The 13582-nt window shown below is 38.9% G+C and overlaps 2 protein-coding genes across 2 annotated transcripts; one reads left to right on the top strand and one right to left on the bottom strand.

Annotated features, from left to right (window-relative positions):
* Positions 1–3330: 3330 nt before the first annotated feature.
* Positions 3331–8294, top strand: LOC135593496 (superoxide dismutase [Cu-Zn], chloroplastic-like). The gene is made up of 8 exons (XM_065083586.1): positions 3331–3708; positions 5023–5084; positions 5164–5203; positions 5429–5524; positions 5611–5642; positions 5791–5866; positions 6023–6076; positions 8031–8294. Exons 1-8 carry the CDS (start codon positions 3414–3416, stop codon positions 8057–8059), a joined length of 684 nt encoding a protein of 227 aa, XP_064939658.1. The 5' UTR covers positions 3331–3413; the 3' UTR covers positions 8060–8294.
* Positions 8295–8925: 631 nt separating this feature from the next.
* On the bottom strand, positions 8926–13306 carry LOC103998499 (NAC domain-containing protein 53). Its single transcript, XM_009419983.3, has 6 exons — positions 12698–13306; positions 12397–12597; positions 10324–11088; positions 10096–10237; positions 9376–9802; positions 8926–9294 (listed from the first exon to the last, which is right to left on the bottom strand). Exons 1-6 carry the CDS (start codon positions 13187–13189, stop codon positions 9258–9260), a joined length of 2064 nt encoding a protein of 687 aa, XP_009418258.2. The 5' UTR covers positions 13190–13306; the 3' UTR covers positions 8926–9257.
* Between the last annotated feature and the right edge of the window lie 276 nt (positions 13307–13582).

Genomic DNA, 13582 nt, shown 5'->3' with positions numbered 1-13582 from the left:
TGGATCACTGCTAGAGAGGAATGATGCTTGACCTCCTTCATCCTCTCCAATAGATATATAGGGATTTAGGGATATACGATCTCCCTAGATAACATAGCTATCTCACACGTGAGTTTTTGTGTTGCGGGTTTTACACACCAATTTCGCACAACAATGAATACCTTTAAGGAAATTTAAGATTTTTGTTTTCTATTTTTTCGTTACGCATGTGATGTTAGATTTTCCTACAGTAGGGGCTACAAAGACACTCCTCAAATCGCTGCACAATCATCCTTTTCATGCACACCATGTGATCAAGAAGGTGTCGGCTCTTCTCGTTATCCACATGCCCCAAACAAGGGTTGTTGGTTGAAAAGGGGAGGGGGAGAGGAGAATAGAAGGTGACAGCCAAAAGGGTCTAGCCTATGCCCCTTTGATTCGCTCTTATTTATAGAGGTCTCTATCAACTTAACCATAATGGATCCTGTCCCATTAGGTACTAGATCTCTATCTAACTACCCAAGCCTATTAGATTAGTGGATTTCTATCTAATAATCTCTCATTGGCTCTTATTAGATCTTAATCATAAGATCCAATAATTCAAGGGCTTTCTAAATATCTAATAAGATAGAGGCCTAATATTGAGCTGGCCATGAGTCATACCTTTCAGAACTCCTTCTGACTCAATAAATTATTATTTTTTATAACAATTCAATCAATCATCAATTACGAACGTATTAGGCCACTACGCCTAGTCCATAGACGATACAAGGAAATCTAATCCATTAGATCTGTCTATCCTCGATTATCGTATATCTATAGTCTGTTATTCATCTAATATCCTAGAGATTGTATATCAAACATGGTGTTGTCAGGCCTATATGGTTTTTACTCGAGTCTCGCTCTAATCGGATTCTCCCGAAGAACTCATTCTCTCTCAATTTAAATGACCCTAGTTAGGGATTTGCTTGAGCAAGAATACATAGGATATTCCTCTCATGACACTGAGAGCGAGTGATCCTTTATTGACATTGAATTGTCCTCGTAAGGTTAGTTGCTACTCCCGATGATCAGTTGTGCTAAATATAGAACTTCTAAGCTTATAAGTTCGGTATTAAAGAGTGGAGTACTCATACAAGATATTCTTAGTGTCTCAAGTCTAAGAATCAGATATATCATTGGGATAACAGAATCATTGTCTAACAATGAGGTATCATCAACCATTCAGCATTCAGTGAGCAGATTGATCAGTGAACTCATTCTCTAATGAGCACCTACATTATATCCCTAATGTCCCCATGAGCAACTATAAGACTAGCCACCTCCATCATATAGATGGATATACAATACACTAGTTTATCTGGTTATCTCGATGTCCTTCTCGAGTAACCTATGACTAAGATTATTTAGAGTCTTTGTTTGAAGGTGAATCGGTCTTATTATCATGATCTCATTATTATCTGATTCTCATTGCATAGATCCATGGACATCACAATATATGTAATAGGTAACATAAAGTGAAAAAAAATATCAAATAAATAATAAGTAAAAAGAGTCTCTTGTCACACATGTCATCACTCACGTGATTGGCTTGTAAAGTACTTACTACTAGTAAGTACGATACATGAGAGCATTTGATATGTCGTATAAGAATATTTGAGTGTAGAAGATTATGATATTTATCAGTCGGGCCAGCATCATCATCAAATGCCTCTAAGGTTAGGAGTTGGAAGCTAGCATAGATAAGCTCCTCTTGGATCTTCTGAATAAATGGTGATCGACTCGAGGTATAATTAGTCAAATCTTTACCCTTGGGCAATTAAAACTCTCAATGTATATCCTCCAATTATTAGCCTATCTATTGAAATTGTGCCTAAATGATATCCTCTATGGAGTCTGCTAATTATGCCTCAGACTCAAGTAAGGCAAACTAAAGGTGGTGTGGTCCGCTAAACTCCACAATCGAGGATTGGAGTCTCCCATCCACTAGTAGCTTAGTAGGCTTCAAGTGTTCTTGGGAGTCGATGCCACATTGGGTTGGAAAATCTCGATGAGCATTGGTGGGACTATAGGTTTGGTGGGGCAAGAAGCATCGTCAACTAACTAATTGAAGTAAGAGCAAGGTGATGGTCTATATCATTCCCATCGATGTCTATATTGAGTGAGGTTCAGGAAGACCTCGGTTAAGATGAGCATATAGGTCGGGGTTATCTCTAAAAGAGAGAGATCTCGATCATTAAATAGATTCTAATATTACAACAGGGTTTGAGGAGGAAGCTTGAGGTTTGAAAATGTTGGCTATTACCCTTTGTGAGTGAAGGTACTATCGGTTGAGGGCGAAGCTTTTTCATTGAAGTACTCATTGAACAGATCAGTGGGCTAATATTCCCATGACATGGGCTCTTTTTTTTAGTGCCAAAATATTAGAAGAAAAATCAATGACATCCTAATCAGTCTAATGTTGCTCGAGTTTACGTAGTTAGGAAGGATGAGATGTTGCCAAGGTGTCTTTGGAGCTTTCCTGAGGTTATGTGCCCATATGCTCTAAAGGCGACTTGCATGAAGACCAAGGTTATGTGTGGATTTCCTAACCTAATCCCTCCAACGCTCAAATTAGTCCATAAATAGATGAGTACAAATAGTAAAAAAAATATTTTATTTTGATTATCATATAAAAATAATTTTTTATATCGAGTAAAAGGAAAAAAATATCTTACGAAATATACTTCAAATAGATAGACTATAATTATTGTCTTTTGGACTTATCCACGTGAGTCGTGAAAGCAGATAACTCATAATTATTTTTTTAGTCTTGTGTCTAGCTTGGTAGAAAGTCTTGTCTCTCTTATGCTAACCAAACTATCACGTGTATTGTCACTATCATTTGTTGAGTATATTTCTCCCATCACATACATATAACAAATAAAAAAATTATTATTTCAAAATTTAATATATCATATAATATAGTATAAATAATGTTTCTGTAATTTAGGATTTTGACTATAGTTAACTTATAGCAGGTAATAAAAAAAAATTACACTGACATTTATGTGTAAGCCGTAGGTTTTTCAATTAAATGCAAAGGAGATACCAAAGCTGTCTTGACTCATATTTGAGAATAATGTATATTGCCAAACAAAATTAAGTTATAACCACAAGAAGTGTACATAAAATTGGTGTTTGGATGCAACATTTTTTTATAAATTATTTGAAAAAAAATATTAATGTCAGTAAAATAATGAAATAAGAATGATAAACTCATAGTAATATTTTTTTTTAAAATAAAAAGAAAAACTCTCAATGCAAAGTGAAACCATTTATGCTTCTTTGGCAGAAAACAAACAAGTTCTTCAATGACATCTCCAAGAACACACGTAGCAATATAAAAGAGCGTCTCCTTATCTGGTCGAGCAGCCTATCTCGGCTTCGGGTTGATGCAAGCCACACTCGCCGCAGCGATGCCCGCCCAAACCCTCCTCTTCTCCGCCTCCTCCGCCGCCCTTCCCCACCTTGCCCCGCCGGCTTCCTCTGCTCGCCCCCTCCTTCGCTCCGCCCTCCTCGGCCAGCCCTTCCGCTGCCTTCCCTTCTCCTTTCCCAAGGTCGCCTCCTCTGCCTCTCCCGCCGCCGCCAGGCCCCTCGTCGTCGTTGCCGTCATCAAGAAGGCCGTGGCCGTCCTCAAGGGGAACTCTGACGTCGAGGGCGTCGTCACCCTCGTCCAAGAAGACAATGGTCCTCTCTCTCTCTCTCTCTCTCTCTCTCTCTCTCTCTCTCTCTCTCCTTTTTAGGGTTTGGAGCGTTGAATAACATGCTTACTGTAATTTCGAGTCGTTTCGATGGCAATGTCTTTGGATGAGTAGATTTTGATTTCGATTCTCTCCACTTTTAGGGTTTTAGGGGTTTAATAACATTGGTACACGATGATTTTTAGTTGTTTCAATGGACATGTCTTTGGTTGGTTAGATTTTATTTTGATTATTATTTTTGCCTGTTACACTGTGAGCTGCATTTTGCCTAAGCTAAGCTCCAAACAGTTGGAACATTAGGACTTGTTGTTGTTGCTGTTGACGGTGGTGGTGGTGGTGTATTGTTTAGTTGTGGATGAAATCGATGATTTGTAGAAAGCTTTTTTTTATCTAAAAGAAAGGGTTCGGAGCTTTTCAAATGCCTGCAAATTCAAACATCTCTAGGACATTTGTTATGCAAATTTGAAGTGTTGAATGATATGAATTGAGCAAATTTCACTAGAAAATACTCATGTTATGTAGCATGCGCCTTAGGTAGTTCTACAATTTTGGAGCACAAGTTTCTTTCTTATGAAACTGACGTTGGAAACCTGGGATGAGTGCACGAATAATGTTTTAGTAAGAACTAAACCTATAATACTGGTCTTTCAGTTGATCAATATAACTCTGTAATGTGCCTAATTTGGTGCAATGTTTTGAATTTGCTTTGAGTAAGAACTAAACCTGTAATACTGGTCTTTCAGTTGATCAATATAACTCTGTAATGTGCCTAATTTGGTGCAATGTTTTGAATTTGCTTTGAGTTTTTCCTTGCTTGAAGACAAAACAATCAAATTTCATGAGGAAAAAAAGTTGAAAATGCATGTTTTTTGACACCATATTAACTTACAGCTTTCTTTGCCAGATTTCTATTCTTCTAGGGTTATGGCCAATCAATTTGAATGTTGATGTACATTCTGTTGAGGAAACAAAACTAGTTTCTTGTGCATGTATCATATTGGTGACCCAGAATGTATACTTAAGTTGGGAAAACCCATCTCATGAGACTCTCACCAATTCAAGGGCTAGGGAGGGTCAATATAAGTAGTACAAGCAGAGAGGCTACTTTGTGTCTCGAACCTAGTCATTCAGGTTGCAAGGAGCAACATAGAATGCCCCATTTAATCTAATATTTTCTGTAATCAAATGTCTACCTTCATAACATAAAGTTGATCATATGTATAAGTGTTTCTCGATTGTTGCTTTCAGTTCATGTGTGACATTGCTATGAAACTTCACTGTCTATATGTTTCTGCAATAGGTCCTACAACAGTTAATGTTCGTGTCACTGGACTCACACCTGGACTTCATGGTTTTCATCTAGTGAGTAACTACTTTCTATTTTTCATCCTAAAAATAAATAAGTGACTTCTAAACATGCTCTACTTGTTCTGTTTTGTAGCATGAGTATGGCGACACAACAAATGGCTGCATTTCAACAGGTTTAACTTAGCCATTTGTATCACATATTTTTCACATGTGCAAATGATAAAACTTCATGATATATTTCTCACATTTGCTAATGATACTCTTAGTTAATGCTATAGTATATGATGCCTACAGGTTAGGATAGACTTTGTAAACTCCTGGTTAACCAGGATTCTATTATACATTCTCTGTCATCTCATGTGTTGTCATTGTAATTAAGCACCAATTCGTTCTGACAGGGGCTCACTTCAACCCTAACAAAATGACACATGGTGCTCCTGAAGATGAAGTCCGTCATGCGGGTGATCTGGGAAACATAGTTGCCAACTCTGAAGGCAGACTTTTATCCATCCTTCATTTTGTACTATCTTTATTGCTGATTGAGTTGTCTTTTGAGTGCATATTGCTTTCAAAACTACAGGTGTAGCTGAGGCAACAAAGGTGGACAGTCAGGTCAGGATTTGATGGGTTGCTTGGTCTCTGTTCCTCTGTATCACAGTCCTTTCTTTTTTTCACACTTTTCATTTTTATTTAGGCCTATATCTTATTACTAGCTGGTTCTTATCTTGTTCTTTTATTTTTCTCTGTGATGAATATATAGATACCTTTGTCTGGGCTGAATTCAGTTGTTGGCAGGGCCTTAGTGGTTCATGAACTTGAGGATGATCTGGGAAAAGGTAGCACTTAGTATATGTTTAGTTCTTTCACTACTGTATATAATGAATTACTGAGTACTTCGTGGAAGCATGTGTTTGTTGTCCCTTCTTTTCAATATTTCTCTTCCTTCCTCTGTTTTTTGGATTAAGTTTCACGTTACTCTGTGGTGTCCCCAGGTGGTCATGAACTTAGCCTTACCACTGGAAATGCTGGAGGAAGATTGGCATGTGGTATGCAATATATATTAATGTTGTCTTTTTCTTGAATGAACTCCTATCTTCCTAGCTATTTTGGTTGTTATTTTAGTTTCGTTTGAAGTTTCTAGCTCTTATTGGAAACAACTAAGGAAGAAGGCAGTAGGAATTACGGTTAGTGGCCTTAATGTCACAATTGAATGATATTCTTTTCGTGTTTAAGCATTGAATATTACAAGGAAATTAGGAGTTTTGAGCACCACCCTGGTAGAGGTTCAACACCATAGTTCACGAATCTCTACTGTGAATTATCTAACAAAAAATTGTGTATGTTCATGAGAAGAACATGTAAGACTGTGGTCTGTGGTAACACATCTCCTGTTAGTAAAATCTTATTAGTCCATTATAACCTTTTAGGGTGGATGAAATTTTCTCCAGAAAGAGACAAAACAGACTAATTTAACAAACAGGACTTGGAATTTATCTTGTTTAAGAATGCACCTAAAGAAATAATGGGTCCCACCACTTGCCAATGTACCATGTTCATATATGACCAGTGCAAGAGAATTGTTGTGGGATATTACGTTTCATAAAAATTAAAAATCACCTTTCAGGGACATACTTGAATCTGTTATTCATTATAATGAGATGTATGACCAACTTATGGCTAAACCTAGTTGCCACAAGGTACCAATCCAAGTTATTGTAGGTGACATTTTTATTTTTGGCCCATGCAAGAGAATTGCTGCAGAAGATTACATTATATGGAAGAATGAAAAATCACATTGCAGGGGCATTATATGATAGCCAATTCATTATTCATTATTCATTATGAGATGGTAAAGTATGTCATTTGGTTGCTTGCTTAACTTCTTTCTTGATTGAGATGGTCGATTGAAGTTAGATAGACCATCATACTTGAACTTGAAATCTTTGAGGAGTTCTCTTTTATATGACTAATACTGAAATGTTCGCTGGTCTTTTTAATTGGAACTTCTTCATATAACATACACATCTCATTTCAAATAAAAGGCATCCTGTTGCTGTTGTTTGCACACTAGAGCAAAAGCATCAAGATAAATATGTTGAACTATACATTTTATTTTTGCTGAGCTGAGAGAAAGTAAAAATATCTGACTCCTTGCTGAGGTTTTTTTGCTTGATTCCTTTCCCTTGATTACTTGTGGATGACAACTCATTGTCACTAATAAGCTATCACGGAAGTAGACAACGTATTTGTCATTTATATTCTAAAAGAAAGTTAAGAGATGCAATCCTAATGAGGGCCTAAAAATGGTGGTGGTTCACTATCTCAAGATTAATAAACTTGAGGGTGTTATCTTGAGAGATGTAATTTGATTGATGAACAGTAATGAGGAAGAAGATCTTGAGATAGTGAACAAAGATTACGCATGGGTTCATAATTACCTTTTCCATGTTGTGTAATTTATCTCATAAAATAATTCGGAAAGCAACAAATGATTTCGCACAAGTTGACCATCTAAAATTAGATGACAGAGGTGTAAATATTATGAATCATCCAAGTAAAATAAGAAGCAGTTTTAGAACTATGGAATCATAACCCAAAGCGGTAAATGAGCACAAAAAGAAAATGTTGTTAATATGATAAATCAATTTTTACTAATCTGTATGTCAATACTCAGAGGTAAACAAGATGAGAGGACAAAGGGGACCAGTGGGAGTTTTAGTGTGTATTTGGTGTGGGGAACAGTGCTTTAAATTTTGAATTCAAGCATGCATTCACGTTGTCCTTTGAATCTTTTTGTAATTTTTATTCTGGACTTTTTGACATCTTGTATCAGACATATCACCAGTTGATTGTATCTGGAGCACCCTTAGAGGCAGGATTTTCATACTGATGCTTGTGTAGATGTAAAATGGTTAATTTGGCTTAACTGTTTTAGTTGTTTACAGATTTTTCATGAGTTTGCACAATTATTTTCTATTAAACAATGTGTTATCTATGCAGGTGTTGTTGGTTTGACTCCAGCCGAGTAATTATTTCATACATCCTAGAAAAGCTTGTTCATTTGCAGGCAGTGGAACTTGTTTCCAAGTCGATGAACCTAATGGTTTCTAGCATCTCATTGGGGCATGTGCATAAGAAACAAGACTCTGTTTCCCTTTTTGTATCTTAAGATGCCACCTAATAATTTGAGTATCAATCTGGTTAGGATAATTAATTGTGATTTTTAAAATAAATTCAAGACTGCAGTTTGAGCTGCATTATTCTTTTCATGGTCCAAATCATGTTTGTAAGTCGTACCAGTTTGTGCAGCTTCTCCAGCCACTTTTGGGCTAGGGTTATGAGCTAAAGCAAGTCATGTTCATCAAGGGACTGTCTGGTTGCCTGCGAGTGCATTTGCAGCTAGTAGCTTAGGTTTAAACATTCTGTTACTTGCAAGTACATCACTTGGAGCATTTTGTGACTGGCTCGATTGCAAGCATAAAAAAAATTGTTTCTGACTGCCAATTAGTCATTTATTTTTGCTTGTCGCTGTTACTTGCAGACATTTTTTTCTATCGGTAGGCGATTCAATACCACCTCACCTAAGAAGCACGATGCCCAGCATACATGTATGATGGAGTCTGAAGATTTCAGCCATGTGTTTTTTCTGTAAGTATTCAACCTCTTCCCTAAGATTTCTGCTAAGTTAACTCCTAAAATCTTTGGAGAGGCGATTTGACAAACCCCCTCCCCACTCCCCCCTCCCCAAGCAGGGTTTCACCTTAGTTCAATTAGCATGCTCATGCCATGTGATCACCACGTAACCGAGCCTTGTAACGTCTATGATACTCCAAATGTAAAAGGCGAATGAACTATCTGTCTTAATCAGTTGGATAAGTTATTTTATGTTGGAGTATCCCGATCAAACCCTTTTGCCTGGGCTATATTAGCACAAACGTTTAACAAGTTCATATATATATATATATATATATATATATATATATATATATATATATATATATATATATATATATATATATATATATATATATATTTGTATCTCTTGTACTTGAACCAAAATACAGCACAGCGGTTGAACCAAGATACAACAACCGTTCTCCATGCATCGCGATGCAGATGAACTATTATATCTGCCACAATAGTCTTATTGCTGCCATCATCATGCACAGTCACCACTGGTTTGGAATCAAGGACGGATGATCATGAGGTTCCAAGGACTTGAACCAGCTACAAGTAATGCCAAGCGTTGTTATTGAACCAGCTCCTACACAAGAAAAAACAAATAACTGGTGTTAGTCCTACTATATCCATGTGTCATATCGTTAAATATAGAAAACCACCATACCTGCCACATATAGTGATCCCCACTTTATAGCTGATTGTAAGAAACAGTGGTAGAAGGAAGAGAACATATAAGCCACCTCGAAGCACCACTGATACTGCATCAACCTGATTCTTAGAAGAAGGCACAAAGTCTGAAGTTTTTCTAGATACATTGTCTGCCATCCTGTAGGAAAGGATAAAGCTCGCATGCCCGTTCTTCTGCAATGACCAGTGTCCCACACTTCCTGATACCGTGGGATCACAGATGTGAACAAACCCAGTTGTGAGATGGATTGAGCTGGCCGGGTGGAGTGCGGACGTCTGTGCCATTGATTTTGCAGCGCCAGCAGGATACTCAGCAGCAAATGCAGGGGGTGCAGGGATCGAGCCCAGCATGTTCACCAGACATTTTGAAATGGTTTTGTCATTTCCATCCTTCATGTGAGCATCTGCACCAGAGTTTTGATGAAATTGTGTAGGACTATACTGTAGAGGACTGAGGCTGAATTACTGTGTCAATTATGCAACTAACCATCGCCAAATAATCTACTATGGTATTTGAAACCAATCACAAACTAGGTGAGAATATCAATTTTTTAGCAGGAAAACATGATACAAAATAAAACAAAGGGCCTTCAGTGACATTAGGAGGAACTTGGGATTTTCGCACACCGACTATATCATTTGCAGAGTGATTGAAACACTAATTTGTGTATGTTATTGTTGAGGTTGTAATGCATACCTGGTTTAACAGTTACATCCTCATGGTTGCCCTCCGTCTTACTACAAGCAACAGATGAAGCTGAGGATGATGCTCCACCTACAATATGTGTATCTGGCACCTGTGCTGGTGCCTTGCTTGTTGAGCAATTGCCATCACAAACCTATTGTATATGGAATGAGAACAGATAAGCGATCTAAGTTATCATGAAATGCTCTTCTACAAATTTAAGAGTCTGCCAGCTCTTACCTCTCCAGCAAAGTTGGACTTGTCAGATGAACTAGTACATTCTGAGCATCCTGGAAAACCTATAGTGTCATAGTATAACTTATCATTAGTGGCATCAAAATATGCCAATAAGTCATCAATCATCTCAAAACCAGACGTGTCATCGACAGGTGAGTGTGTAAATTGATCCTTTTCATGCTCGAATGCTAGATTATCACTAGGTGCATCACAGAATACCATGTTTTCTTGAAGCTGTTGGCTCGAAGGGCAACCACCAGGACCAGGACTCAAATCATTTGGTTGGACATAGAAATTATCCTGTGCCGAGGTCATCTGGTATGATTCCAAGGGGTCAGAATTCTGGCTCATGGTGTCAAAGAACTCCTCAATGTCAAGCATTTTCTGCAAGTTGCTATTTCCATCTATCCCATCCATATTCTGAGCATGGAAAGTTCTTATGGGATAACTAGATTCTTCACTTAGTGGGAATGTCACATTTGCAGAATCTGTAAGGTCATTCAACTCCACATATTCATCCTTTTCATTTGGGGGACTATGATTATGAGTGTGTTCTTCCATGAGAGTTTCCTTTTCCATGTCATCAGTGGGAGTTTGGCTAATCTGCTGTCCAGGTTCATCAATACACTCAACCATGTTGGTGAAGCTAGTGTCATCGACTGTCTCGTCCAGTAAAATGGTGGCATCTTCTGTAAGGCCACCATAGTCCTCATCAAGATCTGCCACAAGGTTGGAAGCATTCACATGTTGATTCTCCAAGTCCACATTCTGAAAATAATCATACATCAACAAAAATGAGTAATTAAAACCACCCTTGATGCTATATGTTAGTCTCATTTTTCTACTTTTTCTCTTCCATGCTTACTTTTTCACATAGAATACAATATCAGATCTGATAAAATAAGCAAAACAATATAACATAAATTTCATCAGATCTGCTGGTACTAAGATGTGTGCAAGAAGTTTGCACGATTGACAAAGCAATTTTCTATGTGCCTCACCAAACTCTCAGACTTGCATACTCCTTCAAAGTTCCAAATTTCTAATAAACTGCTACAAAGTTTAGATACGCTTTTAAGTAACACATGATTCCTGCATGTTCTGCCATAGAAATTCTTGACACATCATATTGAAATGGTATCCACGAAACATTAATGTGACATCCATGTGCACATGGTGAACATAAAATTTACCATGTTCTTTCCATGCATCTCTATGTAAGAACCATTCAAGTGCCACATCAACCCTTACCTAAGGTCATTGACCTTGGAATCTCAAAGCACTCAAGATTTTACCAGTTCCTTCAATATGACTCTAGGAAAAACATGAATTTATGATATCCCACTCTGTGTTATTGACTTATAATTGAAAGACTGGCTGAAACCTTGCTGCTGCTAGTATCTCTAAGATAGGTTTCCAACTTTTCCTAAAATTTCTCATTCATGACTACAAGTGTAGAAACAAGCCGTTGCCCAAATCATCTAGTCTTTATGAACTTCAAACTATGAAGAAATCCAATGGATGTGCCGCTTTGAACGTACTTTCCTTCACATTTGAAGTACTTTAAAGGCCACCAATTTGATAGCTAGATATGGCTGTGCTACTTGTGACACTAAATTGTTCTAAATTTAAAGGCCCAAAGCAGTGCCGAACTTGGCAGCATCTATTTTATTAGGAGGAAAAAGCAGTCACTGCTTAGAAATAAATAAAACTAAACAATAAGAGTTTGACCAGAATGAATTAAAAGAGAGTTTGTGCAGAAGGGTATAACAAGTACACCTAGGTTTCCAGGGCATGAACTTAAATGAAAAACAAGCTACAAGTTCATCTTGCGTAAATTTCTCAGTAGAAGTCTGCGTTGCTCTATAAAGATATTTAAAGATACGAACCAACAATAATAATATAGTAGCATGCTTCTGCTAGCAATGATTAGAACAAATGACAGTATACAGATGACACATATGAGAATTTATGTATGGTAGACTAAGAAAAATAAGGAGTATAATCAAGAGTTAGTATGAAAAATGTGAAGTCAGCAGATATCCAAGAAGTAACAAGATTTACAGGTTGATGCACCTTTACGAAATCACCGAAGTGCAAATACTCCTGTTCTGCGGCCTCATTAACCTCATCATCTTCTCCACCATCTGGCATTAAAACTACCGCATCATCCGCCTCCACTTCCCACTCTTCCTCAAGAAACGGTGCTCCGTACTGAGCTCCATTCTGGGGTCCGGCACCGCTCTTCTGAAAGATCCTGCATACCACGAACGCATTCTTCCCCACCCAGAATACCAAAATCAATTCTCGTCCGACCCGAAGAACTTGATTTCATCTAAAGAGAAGCTAAAAAAAAAAAGATCGATGCATCGTGTACCTGCGAAATGCCGGCCTGGGTCAACTCCTCATCCTTGAGGCGGTACTCGTGCATCACCCAGTTCGTCCTGGTGCCGCGTGGCGCCCGGCCAGCATGGTAAACGAGCGTTTTCTTCATGCCGACGACGCGGGGACCACGGCAGACGGGGCGGTCCTTGCCGGTGGTCTTCCAGTACCCCTGCGGGGTGGCGCGGTTGGTCCGCGATCGGTTGGAGTATTTACGGTCAAGGGGGCTGAAGAAGTACCACTCCAGGTCGCGGCTGCGGATCCGGGAGCGGCCGGGGAGGTCCCAGGGCTCGCACCTGTAGAGGTCCACCTCGGCGACAGCATCGATGCGGAGCGGGCGCCCGCAGACCTTCCGCTTTAGGTAGTAGCTGACGAGCTCCTCGTCAGTGGGGTGGAAGCGGAAGCCGGGAGCGAGACTCGACGCGGCCTCGGGGGGCAGCTGGTCAGAGGAGGCGGCGTTGCCGGCGTTCATAGATCGGCGGGGCATCGGATCGATTCGGGGATCGGCGGAGGATTCTGTGAGGGTTTCGATCAAAGGATTAGGTATAAGGATGGAAGAGGTTCTCGATTGTTCTTCGTATTAACTTTCTACGGCTTTGGGGCACTTCCCATCGAGGAGACTTGCGCGAAAAGAAAGTAGTACTATCGCCACTGGTCTTTCGTACGCGATCGTTCTGCGGCTCCTCATCGGACGTTTTACAATCTTCCACGTCATCGAGTAGGGTTTCATACGTACTATTAACCGGTGACATTTCCGAATCCTGGGCAAAGAAGGGCTACTGATGGTAGCTCGGGGTTCCTTAAGATTAGTGTTAATATACCAAGTGGTCCGAATATGCAGAGAGGACATTTATGATTTTTCCGTTTACTATTTTTTCAC

Source organism: Musa acuminata, chromosome BXJ1-9 (genome assembly GCF_036884655.1).
Source record: "Musa acuminata AAA Group cultivar baxijiao chromosome BXJ1-9, Cavendish_Baxijiao_AAA, whole genome shotgun sequence".
Lineage (NCBI taxonomy): Eukaryota > Viridiplantae > Streptophyta > Magnoliopsida > Zingiberales > Musaceae > Musa > Musa acuminata.
The sequence above is the reverse complement of the archived record's forward strand: the minus strand, read 5'-3'. Positions and strand labels throughout refer to the sequence as shown.

Excerpts from the sequence above, each read along its gene's own strand:
- LOC135593496 (XM_065083586.1), top strand. The coding sequence starts at position 3,414 with ATGCAAGCCACACTCGCCGCAGCGATGCCCGCCCAAACCCTCCTCTTC. Across the intron at positions 5,525-5,610 it reads CATAGTTGCCAACTCTGAAG|GTGTAGCTGAGGCAACAAAG; the intron begins GCAGACTTTTAT and ends TCAAAACTACAG. Across the intron at positions 5,643-5,790 it reads CAACAAAGGTGGACAGTCAG|ATACCTTTGTCTGGGCTGAA; the intron begins GTCAGGATTTGA and ends ATGAATATATAG.
- LOC103998499 (XM_009419983.3), bottom strand. The coding sequence starts at position 13,189 with ATGCCCCGCCGATCTATGAACGCCGGCAACGCCGCCTCCTCTGACCAG. Across the intron at positions 12,598-12,697 it reads CCCAGGCCGGCATTTCGCAG|AATGCGTTCGTGGTATGCAG; the intron begins GTACACGATGCA and ends TGGGTGGGGAAG. Across the intron at positions 10,238-10,323 it reads AGTCCAACTTTGCTGGAGAG|GTTTGTGATGGCAATTGCTC; the intron begins GTAAGAGCTGGC and ends CATATACAATAG.